Here is a 21,051-nt window from a genome sequence, read left to right as displayed (position 1 = left end):
TCTGCCCATTTTTTAATTGGATTGTTTGTCATTTTTGTTGTTGTTGCTGTTGAGTTATATAAGTTCTTTATAAATTTTGGATATTAACCCCTTATCAGATGTATCATTTAGTGAATATCTTCTTCCAATCAATAGGTTGTCTTTTTGTTTTGCTGATGGTTTCCTTTGCTGTACAAAAAATTTTTGGTTTGATATATTCCCATTTGTTATTTTTTCTTTTGTTTCCCTCGCCTGAGGAGATAGATCTGAAAAAGAAATTCCTGTTAGTAATATCAGAGAGTTTACTGCCTATGTTTTCTTCTAGAATTTTTATGGTTTCAGGTCTTACGTTTAAATATTTAATCTATTTTGAGTCTATTCTTGTATATGGTGTAAGAAGGTGGTCCAACTTCTTTAATTTGCATGTGTCTGTTCAATTTTCCCAACACCATTAATTGAAGAGACTATCTTTACCCCATTTTATATTCTTACCTCCTTTGTTATATATTACGTGAGCATATAGGCATGGATTTATTTCTGGGCTCTCTATTCTGTTCCATTGATTAATGTATCCATTTTTATGCTAGTACCATGCTGTTTTGATTACTGTAGCCTTGTAAAATAGTTTGATATCAGTACTGTGATACCTCCAACTTTGTTCTTCTTTCTCAAGATTGCCATGGCTATTCGGATTTCTTTATGGCTCTGTATAAATTTTAGGATTATTTTTTCTAGATCTCTGAAAAATGTCATTGTTATTTTAATAGGGATTGCATTGAATCTATAGATTGCTTTGGATAGTGTGGCCATTTTAACAATGTTGATTCTTCCTATCCATGAGCAGAGTATATGCTTCCATTTATTTGTATCTTCTTCAATTTCTTTTTTGAGTGACATAATTTTCTCAAAACAGGTCTTCTACCTTCTTTAATTCTTAAGTATTTATCATTTTTGACCCAATTTTAAATGGGATTGTTTTCTTAATTTCTCTCTTTGAAAGTTCATCTTTGGTGTATAAAAATGCCACTGACTTATGAATATTTATATTGTAACTGCTACTTTATGGAATTCATTAATAAGTTCTAACAGTTTTTTGGTGGAATCTTTAGGGTTCTCTATATATGGTATCATGTCATCAGCAAATAACGAGAGGTTTACGTCTTCCTTTCCAATTTGGATGGCTTCTATTTCTCTTTCTTGTCTTATTGCTGTGGCTAAGACTTCCAAAGCAATGTTGAAGAGGAGTGGTGAAAGTGAGCATCCGTGTCTTTTTCTCAATCTTAAGGAAAATGATTTTAGCCTTTCCCCATTTGTATGATGCTAGCTGTAGTTTTGTCATATATGGACTTTATGATGTTGAGTTATGTTCCCTCTATTCCCACTTTCTTGAGAGGTTTTATCATAAATCGATACTGGATTTTGTCAAATGCTTTTTCTGCATCTATTGATATGTTCATATGTTTTTTACCTTTCAATTTATTAATGTAGTGTATCACATTAATTGATTTGCAGATATCAAACCAATCTTGCATCCCAGAAATAAATCCGACTTTATAATGATATATGATATTTTTAATGTATTGCTGAATTTGGTTTACTATTTTGTTAAATATTTTGCATCAATGTTCATAAGAGATATCAGCCTATAGTTTTCTTTTTTTATAATGTCTTTGCCTGGTTTTGGAATCGAGGTGATGTTGGCATTATAAAAGGAGTTAGGGAGCCTTCCCTCTTCTTAAAACTTTTGAAATAGTTTGAAAAAAATAGGTGATAATTCTTCTTTGAATGTTTGGTAAAATTTGTCCATGAAGCCATTTGGCCAGGACTTTTGTTTTTTGGGATGTTTTTGATTATTAATTTGATTTAATTTGTTGTAATTGGCTGATTCAGATATTCTGTTTCTTTTTGTCTCAGTCTTGCGAGATTGTATGTATCTAAGAATGTGTCAATTTCTTCCAGATTGTCCAATTTGTTGGCATAATATTGCTCATCGTATTTTCTTATAATCCATTGTATTTCTGTGGAGTCCATGGTTATTTCTCCTCTTTCGTTTCTGATTTTATTTATTTGAGTCCTCTCTCTTTTTTCCTTGATGAGTCTGGCTAAGGATCTGTCAATTTTGTTTATCCTTTCAAAGAACTAGCTCTTGGTTTCATTAATCTTTCATATTGTTTTTCTAGACTCTATTTCATTTATTTCCTCTCCGATCATTATTATTTCCTTCCTTCTATTCACTTTGGGCTTTGTTTGCTGTTTTGTTTTGTTTTTTAGTTCTTTTAATATAAGGTTAGTTTGTTTATTTGAGCTTTTTCTTGTTTCTTGAGGTAGGCTTGTATTGCTATGAATTTCCTTCTTAGGAATGCTTTTGCTGTGTCCCATAAATTTTGAGTCGTTGTGTTTTTATTTTCATTTGTCTCTAGGTATCTTTTGATTTCTTCCTTGATCTCATTAGTAACCCATTCATTGTTTAGTAGCATGTTATTTAGCATTCATGTGTTTCTTTATTTTTCAGTTTTTTTTTCTTGTAGTTGATTTCTAGTTTCATACCACTGCAATCAGAGATGATGGTTGATGTGATTTTAATCTTCTTCAATTTATTGAGACTTGATTTGTGTCCTAACATGTGGTCTATCCTTGAAAATGAACACTTGAGAAGAATGTATATTTTCCTGCTTTGGGGTAAAATGCTCTGAAAATATCTATTAAGTCCATCTGTTCTAGTGTATCTTTTAGGCCCATTGTTTCCTTGTTGATTCTTTGCTTAGAAGATCTGTCCATTGTTGTCAATGGGCTGTTAAAGTCTCCTATTATGGGTATATCACTATTGATCTCTCCTTTTATGTCAGTCAATAATTGCTTTAGTACTTCATTTTTAATGTCCGAATAATTTATCTTCATCCATTATCCATCAACGCTTTGGTTTTTTCCACCTTTTAGCTATAGTGAATAATGCTGCCACAAATATATGTTACATACACTTGTTTGAGTATGTTTTTGGTTCTTTTGGGTTGTATACCTAGGACTACAACTACAAGGTCATATGGCAATCTATGTTTAATTATTTGAGGAACTGCCAAACTGTTTTCTGCATTGACTGAGCTATTTTATATTCCCACTTGCAAGGTATGAATGTTCTCATATTTTCACATCCTCAACCCTTGTCATTTTCATATCATTATTATTATTGTTGTTGTTGTTGTTATTATTATTATTACCATCCTAATGAATGCAAAATAATACCTAATCATGGTTTTGATTCGCATTTCCCTGATGACTAATGAGTATGAATATTTTTTATGTGCTTGCTGGCCTTTCTATAACTTTTTTTAGAGAAATAGTTTTTTTTTAATTATTCTCTCATTTTTTAAAAAAATGAATTGTCTTTTTGTTGTTATGTTATAAAGTTTCTTTATAAATTCTGGTTGTCATATCCTTATTAGATATATGATTTGTAAATATTTTCTCACATTTTGTTCATTATCTTTTCAGTTTCTTCATCTTGTCCATTGATTTACAGAATATTTTAATTTCTGTGAAGTCCAATTAATTTGTTTTTGTTGTTTGTGCTTTTGGTTTATGTCTAAAAATCTGTTCCTAAATCTATGGTCATGAAGGTTAAACTTATGTGTTATTCCAAGAGTTTTATTGTTTTTATTCTTATAAATATGAGAAGCATTTTAGTTATTTTTTGTATATGGTATGAGGTATAGGACAAAATTTATTTTTCTGCATGTTGATATCCAGTTGTCCCAGCAGGATTTTCTGAAAAGATTATTTTTCCCCATTGACTAGTCTTGGCACCACTGTCAAAAATCGATTGGCTATATAAGTTTAAAGACAAAGAAAGAATCCTAAAAACAGCAAGAGAAAGACAAAAGAGCTCCAATAAAACTGTCAGCTGATATCTAAACAGAAGAAGTTAGCATAAAATATATAAAATGATGAAAATCAAAGAACTACAACCAAGACTACTCTACCTAGCAAGGCTATCAATTAAAATTGAAGGTGAGAAAAAAGCTTCCCCAACAGGAAAAAAAGCTAATTCATCACCAGCAAGCCAGCATTACGAGAAATGATAAAGGGACTTCTTTAAGAAAAAAGGGGGAGGGAAACAAATATGAATAATATAATAGCAAAAAACTATGTAACTATCAATAATTATGTTAAATGTAAATGGAAGAAATGATCCAATAAAGATATAGATAAGCCAAATGGATAAGACAAGAAGACCCATGCATATTCTGTTTTACAAGAGACCCACTTCAGGTTGAAACACAAACAGACTAAAAGTAAAGGGCAGGAAAAAGATATTTCATACAAACAAAAATGGCGGGGGGGGAAGCTATAGTAGCAATACTTACATAAGACAAAACAGACTTTGAAACAAAAATTATAAGAGACAAAGGACATTACATAATGATAAAGACTCAATTCAACAAGAGGATGTAACTCTAGTAAAAATTTACACACCCAATATAGGAGCACCTAAATATATAAAGCAAATATTTACCATTATAAAGGGAGAGATAGACAGTAATACAGTCATAGTGGTGGATTTTAATGTAGCATTGACACCAATTTTCTTCCAGACAGGAAATCAACAAGGAAATAGCAGCCTTAAATGACACACTAGACCAGATGGGTTTAATTCCTACTTTTAGAGCGTCTCACCACAAAGCAGCAGAATAACATTTTACTCAAGTGCACATAGAACGTTTTCCAGAATAGGCTATGTGTTAGACTAAAAAACAAATCTCAGTAAATTGAAGATTTTACTCATATCAAGCATCTTCTCAGACCACAATTATATGAAACTAAAAATCAATTATGGGGGGAAAAACTAAAAAAATACAGAAACATGGAGGCTAAATAACATGCTACTAAAAAATGAATGTGTTAACAATGAGATTGAAGAAATCAAAAGACACATGAGATAAATAAAATGAAAACATGGCTCAAAATCTGTGGAAACAGTGAAAGCAGTCCTAACGGTGAAATCTATAGCAATACAGGCGTACATCAAGAAAAAAGAAAAATCTCAAATAAACAATCTAAACTCACACTTAAAGGAACTAGAAAAAGAAGAGCAAACAGAGCTCAAAGTGAGTAGAAGGAAGGAAATAATAAAGAACAGAGCAGAAATAAACAAAATAGAGTCTAAAAACCAATACAAAAGATCAATGAAATCAAGAGCTAGTTCTTTGAAAAGATAAACAAAATTGATAAACCTTTAACCAGACTCACCAAGAATAAAACAGAAGATGCAAATAAATAAAATCAGAAATCAAAGAGGAGAAATAACCATGGACTCCACAGAAATACAAAGGATTATAAGAAAATGCTACAAGAAATTGTATGCCAACAAAATGGACAATCTGGAATCAATGGATAAATTTCTAGAAATATTCAATCTTCCAAGACTGAGTCAATAAGAAACAGAAAACTTGAACCAACCAATTACTACTAAGAAAATTGAATCAATAATCAAAAACTTCCAACAAACACAAGTTCTGAGCCAGAGAGCTTCACAGGTAGATTTTGTCAAACATTCAAAGAAGCATTAACACCTATTCTTCTCAAACTATTCCAAAAAAATTCAAGAGGAGGGAAGCCTTCCAAGCTCATTTTAATAAGCCATTGTTATCCTAATTCCAAAACCAGCCAAAGACCTTACAAAAGAAAGAAAATTATAGTCCAATATCTCTGATGAGCATAAATACAAAGATCCTCAACAAATATTAGCAAACCAAATTAAGCAGCACATTAAAAAGTTCATACACCATGATCAAGTTGGATTTATGCCTAGGATACGTTGTTGGTTCAATATCTGTCAATCAATTAATATGATACACTACATTAAGAAATTAAAAGATAAAAATACGCGATCATATCAATTATGCATAGAAAGTGTTCAAGAAAATCCAGCATTCATTTATGATAAAAACTCTCAGCAAAGTAAAAAGAGAGAGAACATACCTCAACATAATAAAGACCATATATGACAAACTCACAACTAACATCATACTCAACAAGGAAAAGCTAAAAGTGTTTCCTTACACCCAAGAAGAAGACTATGATGTCCATTTTATCACTTTTATTTAACATGGTATTGGAAGTTGTAGCCACAACATCAGACAAGAAAAAGAAATAAAAGCCATCCAAATTGGAAAAGAAGTAAAACTGTTATTCTTTTCAGATGACATCACACTATAGATAGAGACCCTAAAGATTCTACTAAAAAAAACTATTAGAACTGGTAAATGAATTGAGTAAAATAACAGAATACAATATCAATATTCAGAAATGAACTATCAGAAAGAGAAATTAATAAAACGATCCCATTGACAACTTCATCAAAAAATAATAAAATACTAGTCTTTTCAGAGAAGGTGACATCAGAAGCATGGCCACATGAGGGGTGCTCTAGATCTCTCCCCTTGAAATTACAAGTCGAACAGCTATAATCCAACAAAGGACTCACAGCTTAATACACACACACTTCTGAGAGATCTATACATTGAAACATCTGAAGGTGTGAGAATATGGGTGAACAGGCGAGGAGGGAAGGGAGAAAAGCAGAGATGGGTGTTGCAGCCTCAGAACAGAACTCACTGCAAGACTAGGGAAAAGGGGTGAAATCAGATTGTGGTGTGCGCTCTCTGTAGCCACAAGCACTTCTGCCTGAGCGATCAACATATAATATGGCTGAACCAAGTGGTCTATTAGGGCAGAGAACAGAGTACAGAAGTGCAACAACTGTGTTCTGGGAGCTGCAACTACCAGGCAGAAAAAAAAGACATGGAGTCTAGCCATCCACCTTCACCCTCCCAGAGATAGCAGAAGAAAATGTAGCAGTGAGTGTTTAGTTACAAAGCAGTGTAGCTACAACCCTGAGAACTGAAGAGACAGCTCCTGAGTGACAGAAACACACTGAAACTAATCCCAGTGACAAAGGTGGAGATATAGAGGTAAGGTAGCTGAGGTCTGGCTACCATTACTGGGAGGGAAACAAAGCCACAAGCACCCCAGCTGCCTCTTCCAACCCACATGGCTCCCACCCATAAGAGGCTTATTCCAGCAGGGGCACCTGTGACACCTCAGGCAGAGCAACATTGCATCTGGCTCCGGGGGCTGTATTGGAACTTTAAGAGCTTAGAACCCTATTGCCCACAAAATTCATGGGGTAGAGCCCTAAAACTGGGGTGACTTGGTCACAGAGGAGGCACCAACTTACCCAGAGAATAAAAGGAATTTTTTCCCCAACAGATATCCAGAGGCCTGTGCTTCCTTCAAGTACCACTTGCTGGAAAACAAAAGAAAAACCTCCTCTTATCAACTTGCTAAAGAGGCATCTCTCTTAATAATAAAATTTTAAAACAGAGTTTGTTCCCATAAATGCCTAGAAGAAGAAATAAGCCATCAAATACTATCAACAACCAAGGCACCAAAGCAGCTACAAAAGAATATGAAATATCTCCAGAAAATAAAGTAAGGACATGAAAATATGTGATTTATATGACAGAGAATTCAAGATTGCAGTTCTGAAAAAACTCAACAAGATGCAGGAAAACTCAGACTAACAGTCAAATAAACTCAGAAATAAAATCAAAAGGAACATTTTACTAAAGTGATTGAAACTTTAAAAAAGAACCAAACATCACAGATGGAAGAAGAGACTCTAGAGTGAAAAAATTAAAATGAAAGCACCTTACACAAACTATTTGACTCCATCAGAAAGAGCAATATAAGAATGGTATATCAGAAGAAGAGAGGGATAATGGAACAGAGAGCCTATTCAAATATATAGTCAATGAGAATTTCCCAAACCTAAAAAAAAAAAACCGAAGAAGTAAACAGAATACCTAATTACCTCAACCCAAAAAGGCCTTCTCCAAGGCACATTATATTAAAACTGACAAAAATTAATGACAAAGAAAGAATTCTTAAGGAAGTCAGGGAAAAGAAGAAAGTAACCTATAAAGGAAAAACTATTAGATTATTAATGGACTTTTAAACAGAAAATTTATAAGCTAGGAGGAAGTGGAATCAAATATTCGAACCATTGAAAAAGAAAATTACTAGCCAAGGATAAAATATGCAACAAAGTTAAACTTTAGATATAAAGGAGAAATAAAACTTTTTCAAATGTATAGAAGCTGAGGATATTTTCCATCACAAAGCCTGCGATACAGGAAATACTGAAGAGGATTATTCTAACTGAAACAAAAAGTCGAAAAGATATAAAACTATGAGTAAGATGACTAACAGACAAGCAGAAAATTGCAACCCTTATTCAGAATAAGGTATTACAAAATTAAATATTACATAATGGTTAAAGAGTTAAAACATTTTTGAAAGAGAAAAAGATGATAGCTACTGCAACTTTGAAATGAAGCCACAGCATAAACAAGGATAATCTGAGACAACAGAAACTAAAAGGGAAGAGGGTAAATGTCTGAACTTGAGAAAGGGAATGGAGATAAGACACACACAGAAGAAAGAGGACTACTGTATATATGAAACTTTCTTTTACATAAACTTAATGGTAACCACACACCGAAAATCCAGAACCGAGACACATAAGATAAGAGGGAACAGAGGGAAAAATCATAGAATACTGCAAAGCAAAAATAACAGACAAAAAGACAAGGACAAAGTAACAGTGGAGACACCTAGCTACCAGAAAACAAAAGATAAAATGGCTGTAGGAAAACTTCATTTTTCAATAATCACCCTAAATGTAAATAGACTGTGAACTCACCAATAAAAAGTCACGAAGTAGCAAAGTGGATCAAAAAACAAAACCCAACCATATGCAGCCTTCAAGAGACACATCTCAGTTGCAAAGACAAATGTAGACTCAAAGGGAAAGAGTAGAAAACGATACTCCAAGCAAATGGCATCCAGAGAAAAGTGGTTGTAACCATACTTATAGCTGACAAAATAGACTTCAAGATAAAAAAAGAAAACAGGACACAGTGATGGACATTTTATAATGATAAAGGGGACACTACAGCAAGAAGACATAATGTTTATCGATATTATATTATGCACACACACATATACACATACACATACACATACACTCCCAAATAAAGGGCACCAAAATTTATAAAGCAACTACTAACAGAACTAAAGGGAAAAACTTACAAAAACATAATTATTCTAGGAGACCTAAATACTTCAATGGCAGCTATGGATAGATCATCCAAACATAAAATCAATAAGGAATATCAATCTTAAATGACACATTAGACCAATTGGACATAATCGACATTTACAGAGTTTTTTATCCCAAAACAACTGCTTATACATTCTTCTCTAGTGCACATGGAACACTCTCATTGATTGATTTACCACATACTGGGACACAAAACAAGCGTAAACAAATTTAAGAAGACTGAAATCATGCCAAGCATATTCTCTGACCACAATGCTTTCAAAACAAAGATCAACTGAAAAAAGAAAGTGAGAAAAAACACAAATATGTGGATATTAAATAACATGCTACTAAAAAAAAAGAATGGGTCAAAGAAGAAATAAAAGGGGAGAACAAAAGCTACATAGGGCATGCAAGAGGGAGCAGGTGGGGAAGGATCGCCAGGGAGATCCTAGTGGCAAGGCTCATGCCCTTGCTCCTGCCCCTGCCCTGGCCCCCAGCACCTATCTGGTCAGTTTGGCTCAGCTATGATCAAGGCGATCCTTATCTTTAACACAAACGTGAAGTCATGGCTCTCTAAGTTCTACCAGACTTATAGTGAACATACACAACAGCCAATCATCAAGGAGACATTCCATTTGGTATCTAAAAGAGATGAAAATGTTTGTAATTTCCTAGAAAGAGTATTATTAATTGGAAGATATGAAAACAAACTGATTTATAGACATTATGCAATATTATATTTTGTCTTCTGTATGGATTTTTCAGGAAGTGAACTTGGCATTTTAGATCTAATTCAAGTATTTATGGAAACATTAGACAAGTGTTTTGAAAATGTCTGTGAACTAGATTTAATTTTCCATGTAGGCAAGGTTCACAGTATGCTTGCAGAAATGATGATGGGAGAATGGTATTGGAGACCAATGTGAATAAGATTATTGCACAAATAGATACACAAAATAAACTAGAGAAATCTGAAGCTTGCTTAGCAAGAGCTCGAGCCCATGCTGTATCAACTGTAAAGAATAGGAACCTTCCTGAGGTTTTAAGAAATATTAACATTGATGACATCAGTATAAAAGTGCCCAATCTGCTCTCTTTTAGTAAAAAATTTGAAAGGTCACTCCCAGGTAAAATTAAGAGGGAAAAGCCATTTAAGTTTACCATGCAGTTGTTTACCATAAATAGAGGAGGAGAGTTTTAAGCTTTGCTCTTGGATTTAAGACAAGGTACGTATAAAAATTGTGTAAAATCGGTATGATGGCTTAATGTTGCTTTTTTGCTCAATGATTTTGAAAAATTGTGTATTTTCAGTGTGTGTGTGTGTGTGTGTGTGTGTGTGTGTATTTTTCTTTTTAAAAAAAATGCCACATTCCTATGCCCACCTAAGGCATGCCTCTATGTATTGGCTACAACAGTATTCCTAAAAGTGTTTGAGACATTTCTTTAAATTATGTACAACCCCAAATATTGGTTTTCTGTATGGATCACAGTGCGGCATTTCTTAATCCTTTGTTATTTGTCACAATTGTTATTTTAAAAACCTGGTATGTATTGCATGAAAACGTTATGACTTTTTTCTCTTAGTTTAAATAAACTTCAGGGTAACTGGGGGGAAAGGATACATAAAAACTAATGAGAATGAAAATATAACATATCAAAACTTTTAGGATACTCCAAATGTGGTAATAAAAATTCATACTTTTGGCCTATCTCAAGAAACAAGAAAAATCCCAGATAAACACCTAAAATTAATCTTAAAAAACTAGAACAAGAATAATAAAGGAAGCCCAAATTCAGCAGTGGAAGAAAATAATAGAAAATAGAGCAGAATTAAATGAAATTAACAACAGACAATAGAAAAATTAATGCAACAAAGAGCTTGTTCTTTGAAAAGATTAATAAAATTGACAAACCTCTGGCTAGATTCACTAAGGAAAAAGAGACAGGACACAAATAAAATCAGAAATGAAAGAGCATGATTGCTCTTTATGACAAGCTTTCAGTTTTTGTCTGTTAAATGTGCTATTAGCTCAGATTTTTCATATAAGGCTTTCATTATGTTGAGGTACTTTCCCTCTATACCCATTTTATTGAGTGTTTTAATCATAAATAGATATATATTATCAAATTCTTTTTGTATATCTATTGATATGATTATATGATTTTTATTTTTTAACTTGTTAATGTGATGTCTGACTTTGATCAATTTGCATATGTTGAAACATCCTTGCACCCCTGAAATGAACCCCATTTGATGATATATTACCTTTCTAATGTGTATTAGGTTTGCGAGTATCTTGTTTAGAATTTTTGCATCTATATTCATCGGAGATATTGGTCTATAGTTTTTCATTTCTTTTTTTGTTATCTTTACTAGGTTTTGGTATCAGGGTAATGTTGGCCTCATAAAATGAGTTAGGGAGTATTGTGTCTTTTTCAATTTTGGAGAAGAGTTTGAAAATAGGTTTTAAATCTTTTTTGAATGTTTAGTATAATTTACTAGTAAAAACATTCCTGTCAATAGAGTATTTACATCTCTTTCTATAATTGTGTGTGTCAGGTCTCCCTTTAGTTCTGTTAGTAGTTGTGTTACATATATTGATGCACCCAGTTTGGGTGCATATACATTAATAAGTGTTATGTGCTTTCGATGTATTGTCAACTTTATTATTAAAAAATATCCATCTTTGTCTCTTTTGGGCTGTATATTCTTTTCCAAATTTCAGTAGCTATTGTCTTCTTTTCTTAATGTTTTTGCTTCCTTTAACCTTTAGATTATGTTTAAGCACTTAATACCATATTCTGAACAAGGGTTGAAGTTTCCTGCTTGTGTCTGCTAGTCATCTTACTCATAGTTTTCTATTCTTTTGCCTTTTTGTATCAGGTAAACGGGCCCAATTAACATTTTTTAATGCAGTTCTTGTGGTAAATTTCCTCAGCTTCTGTATGTATTGAAAAGCATTTATCTCTAAAAGATAACTTGGCTGGATATATCATTCATGGTTGCTGATTTTTCTCTTTCAATAATTTGAATATTTGATTCCACTCTCTCCTAGATTGTAGGATTTCTTCATAAAAATATGGTGATAATCTAATAAAGTTACACAAAGCCATGCTAATAAGACCACAAGACTTAGGAGCTTTGCTTAGTACATAGAAACAGAAAGGTAGCCAAAATGAGAAGATAAAGAAGCAGAAGCCATATGAGAGAACAGAACAGAGATCCGGGAATAATGGAGTCAAGCAATCTAACAGATGCAGAGTTCAAAACACTGGTTATAAAGATGTTCAGTGAACTTAGGAGAAGTATAGATGAATTCAATGAGAACTTTAACAAAGATAAAAAATCAGAAATGGAAATGATAGTTATAAAAGGGAATGGGTCAGAAATGAAGAACACTTTATCTGGGGTGAAGAGTATATTAGAGGGGGACTAAACAGAGTTGAAAAGGAAGAGAATCAAACCACTGATATAGAAGATGAGGAAGCCAAGGACACTCAATTAGAATGGCAATAAAAAAGAAGCCAAGGCAGTAATAATTATTTAATGAGCCTATGAGACAGTATTTAATGTAAAATATTCATGTCATAGGGGCACCTGAAGAACAAGACATTGAAGAACTATTTGAAGAAATCATGAGGGAAAACTTCCCTCACCTTGTGAAGGAAGAGACAAAAAACCCCAGGATGCTCTGAGAATCCCAAGAAGGAGGAGCCCAAAGAGGCCCACCCCAAGACAGATCATAATTAAACTGCCACCAGTTAAATACAAAGAGAGAATCTTAAAGGCAGGAAAAGAAAAGCAGTTAGCTACCTATAAGGGAGCACCAATAAAACTGGCAGCAGATTTCTCAAAAGGTACCATGTAAGACAGAAGGGCTTGGGACAAAATATTGGAGGTAATGAAACCAGAATCTACAACCAAGAATACTTTATCCAGCAAAGCTATCACTTAAGAGTAGCAGGACAGATAAAGAGCTTCCCAGATGAAAATAAGCTAAAGGAATTTTTCAACACCAAGCCAGAAATCTTGGGGTGACTTCTTTAAGAATAAAAAGACATGTATCAAAATCATGAATAAAAAGTCAAAATAACTACATTTTTATCAACAACTAATAAAAATGGGGGAAAAAATTAAGTACTCCAACCAAAGGTTAGAGAGGCTGAATGGAAAAGAAAACAAGACCCCTATATATGCTGACGACAAAAGATTCACTTCAGAAAAAAAGACACATACAGACTAAAAAGGAGGTGGACATAGAGGGTATTGACCAGAATGAAATTGGTCGTATAGAGAAAGACAAATATCTCATGATTTCATGTACATGTGGAAATGAAAAATAAAATAAAATAAATAACAACAACAAATACAGTAATAAACTCATAGATACAGGGAATATTTTGAGGGCTACTAGATGGGAGGGTAGTTGCGGGAAACAGAAAAAAAAGGCAAAGAGATTAAGAGGTACAAATGGATAGTTGCAGAATAGACATAGAGATGTAGAGTGTAACATGGAGAAGATGGTTAATAATGTAGATATAGTAAGGGGGAAGAAGGGCACTAGATATAGTGGGGTGATTTCTATGTAAGTTATGTGGATCTCTGATTACTAGTTTGTACAACTGAAACTGGTATATTATTGCATGCCAAATGTAATTGAAAAAAACTCATTGAATTGTACAATGTAAATACGAGCAACTAATTTTCTATTGTATTTCAATAAAGCCAGTAAAAAAATGCCAATTGGATTTTGATGGGGATAGCATCAAATCTGTATAATGCTTTAGATTATAAAGTCATTTTAACTATTGATTTTTCCCTCCAGGATCAGAGAATATATTTCAATTTCTTTGTATTTTCTTCAATTTCTTTTCATACGGTCTTATACTTTTAATTATATAAGTCCTTCACATGTTTTGTTAGATTTATCCCTAGGAATTTTATTCTTTGTGTTGCAATTACAAAAGGAATTCTTTTTTTCCACTTCTTTTTCTGAAATTTTGTTATTAGAGTATAAGTACGCTATGAATTTTTGAACATTGATTATATATGCAGAAAATTTACTGGATTGGCTTTTTGTTTCTCATGTGTTCTTGAGGAGTCTTTAGGGTTTTCTATACAGAGAATCACGTCATCCACAAAGAGTGACAGTTTGACATCTTCATTTCCAATTTGGATGCTATTTATATCTTTCTCCTTCCTGATTGCACTCACTAGGACTTCCAATGTTATATTGAATAACTGTGGCAATAACAGACAGCCTTGTCTTGACCCTGATCTTAGAGGAAAGGTTTTTAGTTTTTCACCTTTAAGTATAATGTTGGCTGAGAGTTTGTTTTATATGGTTTTTATTATGTCAAGGCACTTTTCTTCTACACTGATTTTGTTAAGTGTTTTGATCATAAATGGATGCCATATCTTTTTCTGCATCTACTGATATGATCACGTGATTCTTATTTTTCATTTTGTCTGTAAGGTGTATTACATTAATTGATTTGCATATATTGAACTATCCTTGTGCCCCTGGGATGAAGTCCAATTGATCATGGTGTATAATAAGAGGTTGTATTCAGTTCTCTAGTATTTTATTTAGAATTTTTGCATCTTGCTTCATGAGAGATATTCTATAGTTTTCTTTTTTTGTGTTATCTTTACCAGGTTTTAGTATCAGGATAATATTGACCTCATAAAATGAATTAGGAAGTATTGCTTCTTCTTTGATTTTTTGGAAGAGTTTGAGGATAATAGATATTAAATATTCTTTGAATGTTTAGTAGAATTCACTGGTGAAATCACATGGTCCTGGACTTTTACTTTTTGTTGTTTTTTTTGACGATTGTTTCAATTTCCATACTACTGATTGGTCTATTTAGATTTTCCAATTCTTGATTCAGTCTAGAAAGGTTGTGTCTTTCTAAGTACTGGTTCATTTCTTCTAGGTCATTAAATTTTGTGTTATATACTTTTTCATAGCATTCTTGTATGATCCTTTATATTTCTACAATGTCTGTCATTATTTCCCCTCTTTCATCCCTGATTTTGTTTATTTGTGTCTTCTTGGTGTATGATTCCCTTATTCATTATGAAATGTCCCTCAGTATCTTTGTTTACCTTTTTTATATTGAAGTCTATTTCATCCAGTATTAGTAGTGCTACTTCTACTTTTTGCCGAATGCCATTTTCTTGAAATATCATTTTCCACCCTTTCACTTTGAGTCTGTATTTGTCTCCTGGAGGCAGCATATGTGTTTTGTTTGTTTGTTTGTTTGTTTTTTAATCCAACCTGCAACTCTGTGCCTTTTTATTGGTGAATTCAGTCCATTTACATTTAAGGTGATTATTTAAATATGAATATTTCCTATAGACCTTTGTCTTTTTTTTCTGGTAGCTTTTTGTTTCCATTGTTTCCTTGTCCTTATGAGTCTTTTGTTGTTGTTGTTTTGTTTTGTTTAATTTTGGTTGGGTTTTGTGGATTTTACCTCTGGTCCTTCTTGTTTTATGTTATATATTTCAGTTCTGAATCTTTGGTGTTTGGTTACCATTATGAATATGTAGAAGATAGTTTATATAGATATAGATATAGATATAGATATAGATATAGATATAGATATAGATATAGATAGATACACACACATACATATATACACATATATACACACACAGACACACACATATATACATACACATGTGTGTGTGTGGTCTATTTTCTTCTGCGTGTGCCATATCTCTATTCCTGTTTGTGAATTTGGATCTTTAAATGCTCACCTTTTCTATTATTGTTGCCTCAGATTGTCCTTATGTATGCTAAACACTCATTACTATCTTGCAATAACAAATCTCTTATTATTTAAGCTTGTAATGCCCTGTTCTTAGTAAGGGATGCACTCCTCTGCTTCTATCTGCTTAGTAGTTGCCTTACTCATAGTTATGTATTTTTTAGTCATTTTGTTTTAGGTGAGCTGAGCCTTTTAAGTATTTCCTGTAATGCAGGCCTCATGGTGGAGAATTCTCTCAATTTTTGTATGTCTATAAAGGTCTTTATTTTTCCTTTATGTCTAAAGGAGAGCTTTGCTGAATACATTATTTTTGGATGGTATTTCCTTTCATTTAATAGTTTGAATGCTTGATTCTATTCTTTTCTGGCTTTTAAGGTTTGTGTTGACAAGTCTGACAATAATGCTTTTTACTTTATAGATTACCATCATCTTTTCCCTGGCTGCCCCAAGAATTATTCTTTGTCATTCGTTTTTGGTAATGTTAATGTAATGTGTCTTGCAGTAAGCCCTTATGTGTGTTTAATTAGAAACTTGCTCCTTAGCCACAGCTATGATATAAGGTAATATACCCTTTTCACAGAAAGACTGAGTCCCTGTGTCTGTTATCTCTTGTGCCCTGGGCGCAGTAGCTATTTAAGAACTCTTTCTCCATTGATTACAGTCCTTTGGGATTCAAAATCATAAGCACTGCTAGCCACCAAATCCAAGTGATGTGGAGGTGTCACCTTTAGTAACCACAAAAATTAGGGCACCAGACAGAGGTATAAGCTCTTTTCTGGAAGATACCACCAAGTTGGAGTGAGAGAGAAAGAGAACATGAAGATTATATTTACTGGCCTCTGTTCCTTGAGAGCACCTCCATTGGCCCCATAAGCATGTTACATCAGGAGCCTGCCCCTCAGACCAGATCTTCTGGACAAGCAAGTAGGTCTCTTTCTCAGAGAGTCTGTGGATATGTTTCAGTCTTCTGTCTGCGCAGTGCCCTGATAGTGGTAGCCTGCCTACCAAGAACTGTCTCTCTGAGTGTTATTATCTCATGGGACTCAGGAATGTAAGCCTCCCTGGCCTCTAGATCCATGCGATCAAGGGGTATCCCCTGGGTGGCAACCACAAAAACTTGGACATCAGACATATGTAGAAGCTTTCCTCTGAGAGAGTCTGGTGCTTTGGAGCACAGAAGAGGGAGTGCAAAGATGATGCCCACTGGCTAGAGCAAGGTAGAGAGGGAGTGCAAAGAGTGCATCTGTGAAAAAAATTAAGAAAGAAAAAGAAATAAAGAAATGAAAGGAAAAGGGAAAAGATGGTGCCGCCCACTTAAGCAAGGCAGAGGGGGAAAAGGAAGATGGTTTCCACCAACTTTCATCCCCAGAGTGTATACCAGCAGGCCTGTACTTCTCAAAACAATGCTTTAAAATTAGTAAATGAGTCTCTTTCACATAATGTCTGGGCACTTTTCAAAGAACAGCTTCTGCACTGGACTTTAGGGAGGTGAGACTGAACAGGAGCTTTTTAAGAACTGTTTCTCAATTTGTGATAGTCCCACAGATCTGTGAGCCTCATTGGTTTTCAAATGTAAATGTTTTGGGTGCACATCCCTCAGGTGCCAGTCTTAAAATCTGGGAAGCTCAATGTGTGGTACAATCCCTTCACTCATCAGGGAGAAATTCTAAGCTTTGAGTCCCCTTCTGATTGTGGGTTGCTGCATCTGACAAAAATGAATCTCAGCCTTTCCTCCTCACTTTAAAGTTTTTTTTTTCTCACTGTTCAATGTAAAGAGTTTGCTCCACTAATTTTTTAGGTTTTTTTCCAGAGGAAATTCTTCCATGCATAACTGTAGATTTAGTGTGTCTGTGGGAAGGGATTACTTCAGGATCTGCTTACATCTCCATCTCGAACTAGAACTTTCAACTGTAATCTTTTGACCCTGATGGCCACAGATTTTTTATTCACCTGTACAGTGAAAGTACTTTCCATGTTTCTTTTCTTTATTATAAAATTAATTTAGTTTTTTATGGTGACATTGGTTAACAAAATCCAATAAGTTCCAGCTGTACACTTTAACAGCAAAGAACATATATATTTAAACTGTGTGTTCACCTCCCATAGTTAGATTTATTTTTATCACCACACATGTGATCCCCTATACTCTGTCTACCACCCACCTGCTCCCCACCTCTACCTTCTGGTAACCACTAGTCTATTGTCCATGTCCACGAGTCTCTGTGTGTTTGTTCTGTTCATTCATTGCTTTTATATCCCACATATAAGTGATATAATGTGATTTTCAACTTTATCTGTCTGGCTTATCTTGCTTAGCATGATTATTTCAAGGTCCATCCGTGTTGTTGTAAATGGCAATATTTCATTTCGTATGGCTGAGATATATTCCATTGTATATATGTACCACAGCTCCTTTAACCAATCATCTATCGTAGGACACTTCGGTTGCTTCCATGTCTTGACCACTGTGAATAATGCTGCTATGAACATTGGTGTGCCAATATCTTTTCATATACAAGTTTTCAAGTCTTTGGGGTAAATACTTAGTAGAGGGATTGCTGGATCATATGGTAGATCAAATCTTAGTTTATCGAGGAATCTCCATACTGTTTTCAATAGTGACTGTATCAATTTGCAGTCCCACTAACAGTGTATGAGGGTTCCATTTCTCCGCACACTCTCCAACATATGTTATTACTTGTCCTGTTGATTATATCTATTCTAACAGGTGTGAGATGGTATCTCATTGTGGTTTTCATTTGTATTTCCCTAATAGCTAGCAATGTTAATCATTGTTTCATACATTTGTTGGCCATTTCTACATCATCTAGGGAGAACTGTATGTTCTGGTCCTCTGCCTATTTTTTGATTGGATCGTTTGTTTTTTGTTGTTGTTATCGAGTGGTATGAGTTCTTTGTATATTTTAGATTTTCAGCCCTTATTAGAGGCATTGTTTCCAAATATATTTTCCAATTCAAATGGTTGTCTCCTTACATTGTTGCCAGTTTCTTTTGCTGTACAAAAGCTTTTTAGTTTGATGTAGTCACATTTATTTATTTTTGTTTTTACTTCCCTCACCTTTGAGGTCAAACTCACAAAATCCTCTTTAAGTCCAAAGTCCTTGAGTTTAGTTCCTATGTTTTTTTTTTTTTACTATGCATGTTATTGTTTCAGGTCTTATTTAGGTCCATAATCCATTTTGAGTTAATTTTGGTGTGTGATGATAGACAACAGTCTAGTTTCATATTTTTGCAGGTGGCTTTCTAGTTTTTCCAGCACCATTTATTGAACAGGCTTTCCTTTCTCTACGGTATGCTTTTGGCTTTTTTTTTTTTGGTCAAAAATCATTTGCCCATATATGTATACATGAGTTTACTTCTGGACTCTTGATTCTGTTCCACTGGCCCGGGAGTCTGTTTTTCTGCCAATATAATGCCATTTTGATTATTGTTGTTTTGTAGTATAATTTGAAGTCTGGCAAAGTGATGCCACCAGCCTCATTCTTTTTTTCTCAGGATGGCTTTGGCAATTCGGGTTCTTATGCTTCCATACAAATCTGATGAGTTTTTATTCTATTTCTTTAAAAATTGGTGATGGGATTTTGATGAGGATTGCATTATAGCTGTATAAGGTCATTTCAATTCAAGAACACGGAACATCTTTGCATTTCTTTGTATCTTCTTCAATTTCTTTTAATAGGGTCTTATAGTTTTATTATATAGGTTCTTCACATGTTTCATTAGATTTATTCCTAGATATTTTATTGTTCTTTTTTTGTTGCAATTGTAAAATGAATGTTTTTTTTCACTTTTTCTGAAACTGTGTTATTAGAGTATAGGAACATTATGGATTTTTGAACATCGATTTTGTATCTAGAAAATTTGCTGTATTCGCTGATTGTTTCTAGTAGTGTTCTTGTGGAGTACTTATGGTTTTCTATATAGAGAATCATGTTGTACACAAAGAGTGACAGTTCGACTTCTTCATTTCCTATTTGAATGCCTTTTATATCTTTTTCTTTAGTGATTGCACTTGCTAGGACCTCCAAAGTTATACTGAATGACAGTGGGTATAGTGGACAACCTTGCCTTGTTCCTGATCATAGAGGAAAAGTTTTTAGTTTTTCAGCCTTCAGTATAATGTTGCCTGAGGGTTTATTGTATATTACCTTTATTATGTTAAGGTACTTTCCTTCTATACCAATTTTGTTAAGTGTTTTGATCATAAATGGTTGCTGTATCTTGTCAAAGGCTTTTTCTGCATCTATTGATATGATCATATGATTCTTATTTTTAGATTTGTTTGTGGTGTATCACATTAATTGATTTGCATATGTAGAACCATCCTTGTGTCCCTGGGATGAAGCCCACTGGATCATGGTGTATAATTTTCATAATATGTTGCTGTATTCGGTTCGCTAGTATTTTTTTAGGATTTTTGCATCTGTGTTCATGAAATATATCAGTCTGTAATTTTCTTTTTTTGTGTGTGATGCTCACCAGGGTTTGCTATCACGGTGATATTGGCTTCATAAAATGAGTTGGGAAGTATTGCCTCTTCTTCGATTTTTTTGGAAGACCTCGAAGAGAATAGGTATTAAATCTTCTTTGAATGTTTGGTAGAATTCATTGGTGAAGCCATCTGGTCCTGGACTTTTACTTTTTGGTAGGTTTTTGATGATCGTTTCAATTTCCATACTGCTGATAGGTCTATTTAGATTTTCCAATTATTCTTGATTCAGTCTAAGAAGGTTGTATCATTTGACATAATTGTCTGTTTTTCTAAGTTAATAAATTTGATGTTATATACTTTTTAATAGTATTCTGGTATGGTCGTTTGTATTTCTGTGGTCTGTCATCATTTCCCCTCTTACAACACTGATTTGTTTATTCGTGTCCTTTCTCTTTTTTCTTTAGTGAGTCTAGCAAGGGATTTTTCAGTTTTATTAACCTCAAAGAACTAGCTCTTCATTTCATTTATTTTTTTCTATTGATTTTTGTTTACAATTTTATTTATTTATGCTCTAAATTTGATTATTTTTTCCCTTCTGCTGACTTTAGGATTCATTTGTTCTTACTTTTCTAGGTTTTTTTTTGTAATGAAGCATTAAGTTGTTTAATTGGGCTCATTC

General features: G+C 33.6%; 2 protein-coding genes across 17 annotated transcripts in view; both read left to right on the top strand.

Annotated features, from left to right (window-relative positions):
- Nucleotides 1-21,051, top strand: part of ZC3H12B (zinc finger CCCH-type containing 12B) — a 335,593-nt gene that overhangs the window by 249,704 nt on the left and 64,838 nt on the right. For 2 of the 16 annotated variants that reach the window (XM_036226366.1, XM_036226361.1), the window contains exon 4: nt 10,244-10,368. The exons of the other annotated variants lie outside the window; for them this stretch is intronic. The gene's annotated coding sequence lies outside the window, so the exon portion shown is untranslated. The remainder of the gene's footprint in view (nt 1-10,243; nt 10,369-21,051) is intronic. 16 annotated transcript variants of the gene reach the window in all.
- LOC107499324 (AP-3 complex subunit sigma-1-like) lies at nt 9,442-10,343 on the top strand. Its single transcript, XM_036226535.1, is given in 2 exon segments — nt 9,442-10,042; nt 10,045-10,343. Coding segments are annotated over 2 exon segments (675 nt in total). The 5' UTR covers nt 9,442-9,666.

Source organism: Rousettus aegyptiacus, unplaced genomic scaffold (assembly GCF_014176215.1).
Source record: "Rousettus aegyptiacus isolate mRouAeg1 unplaced genomic scaffold, mRouAeg1.p scaffold_m13_p_9, whole genome shotgun sequence".
In the NCBI taxonomy this organism is placed as follows: Eukaryota; Metazoa; Chordata; class Mammalia; order Chiroptera; family Pteropodidae; genus Rousettus; species Rousettus aegyptiacus.
This window is presented reverse-complemented; position numbering and strand designations above follow the sequence as displayed.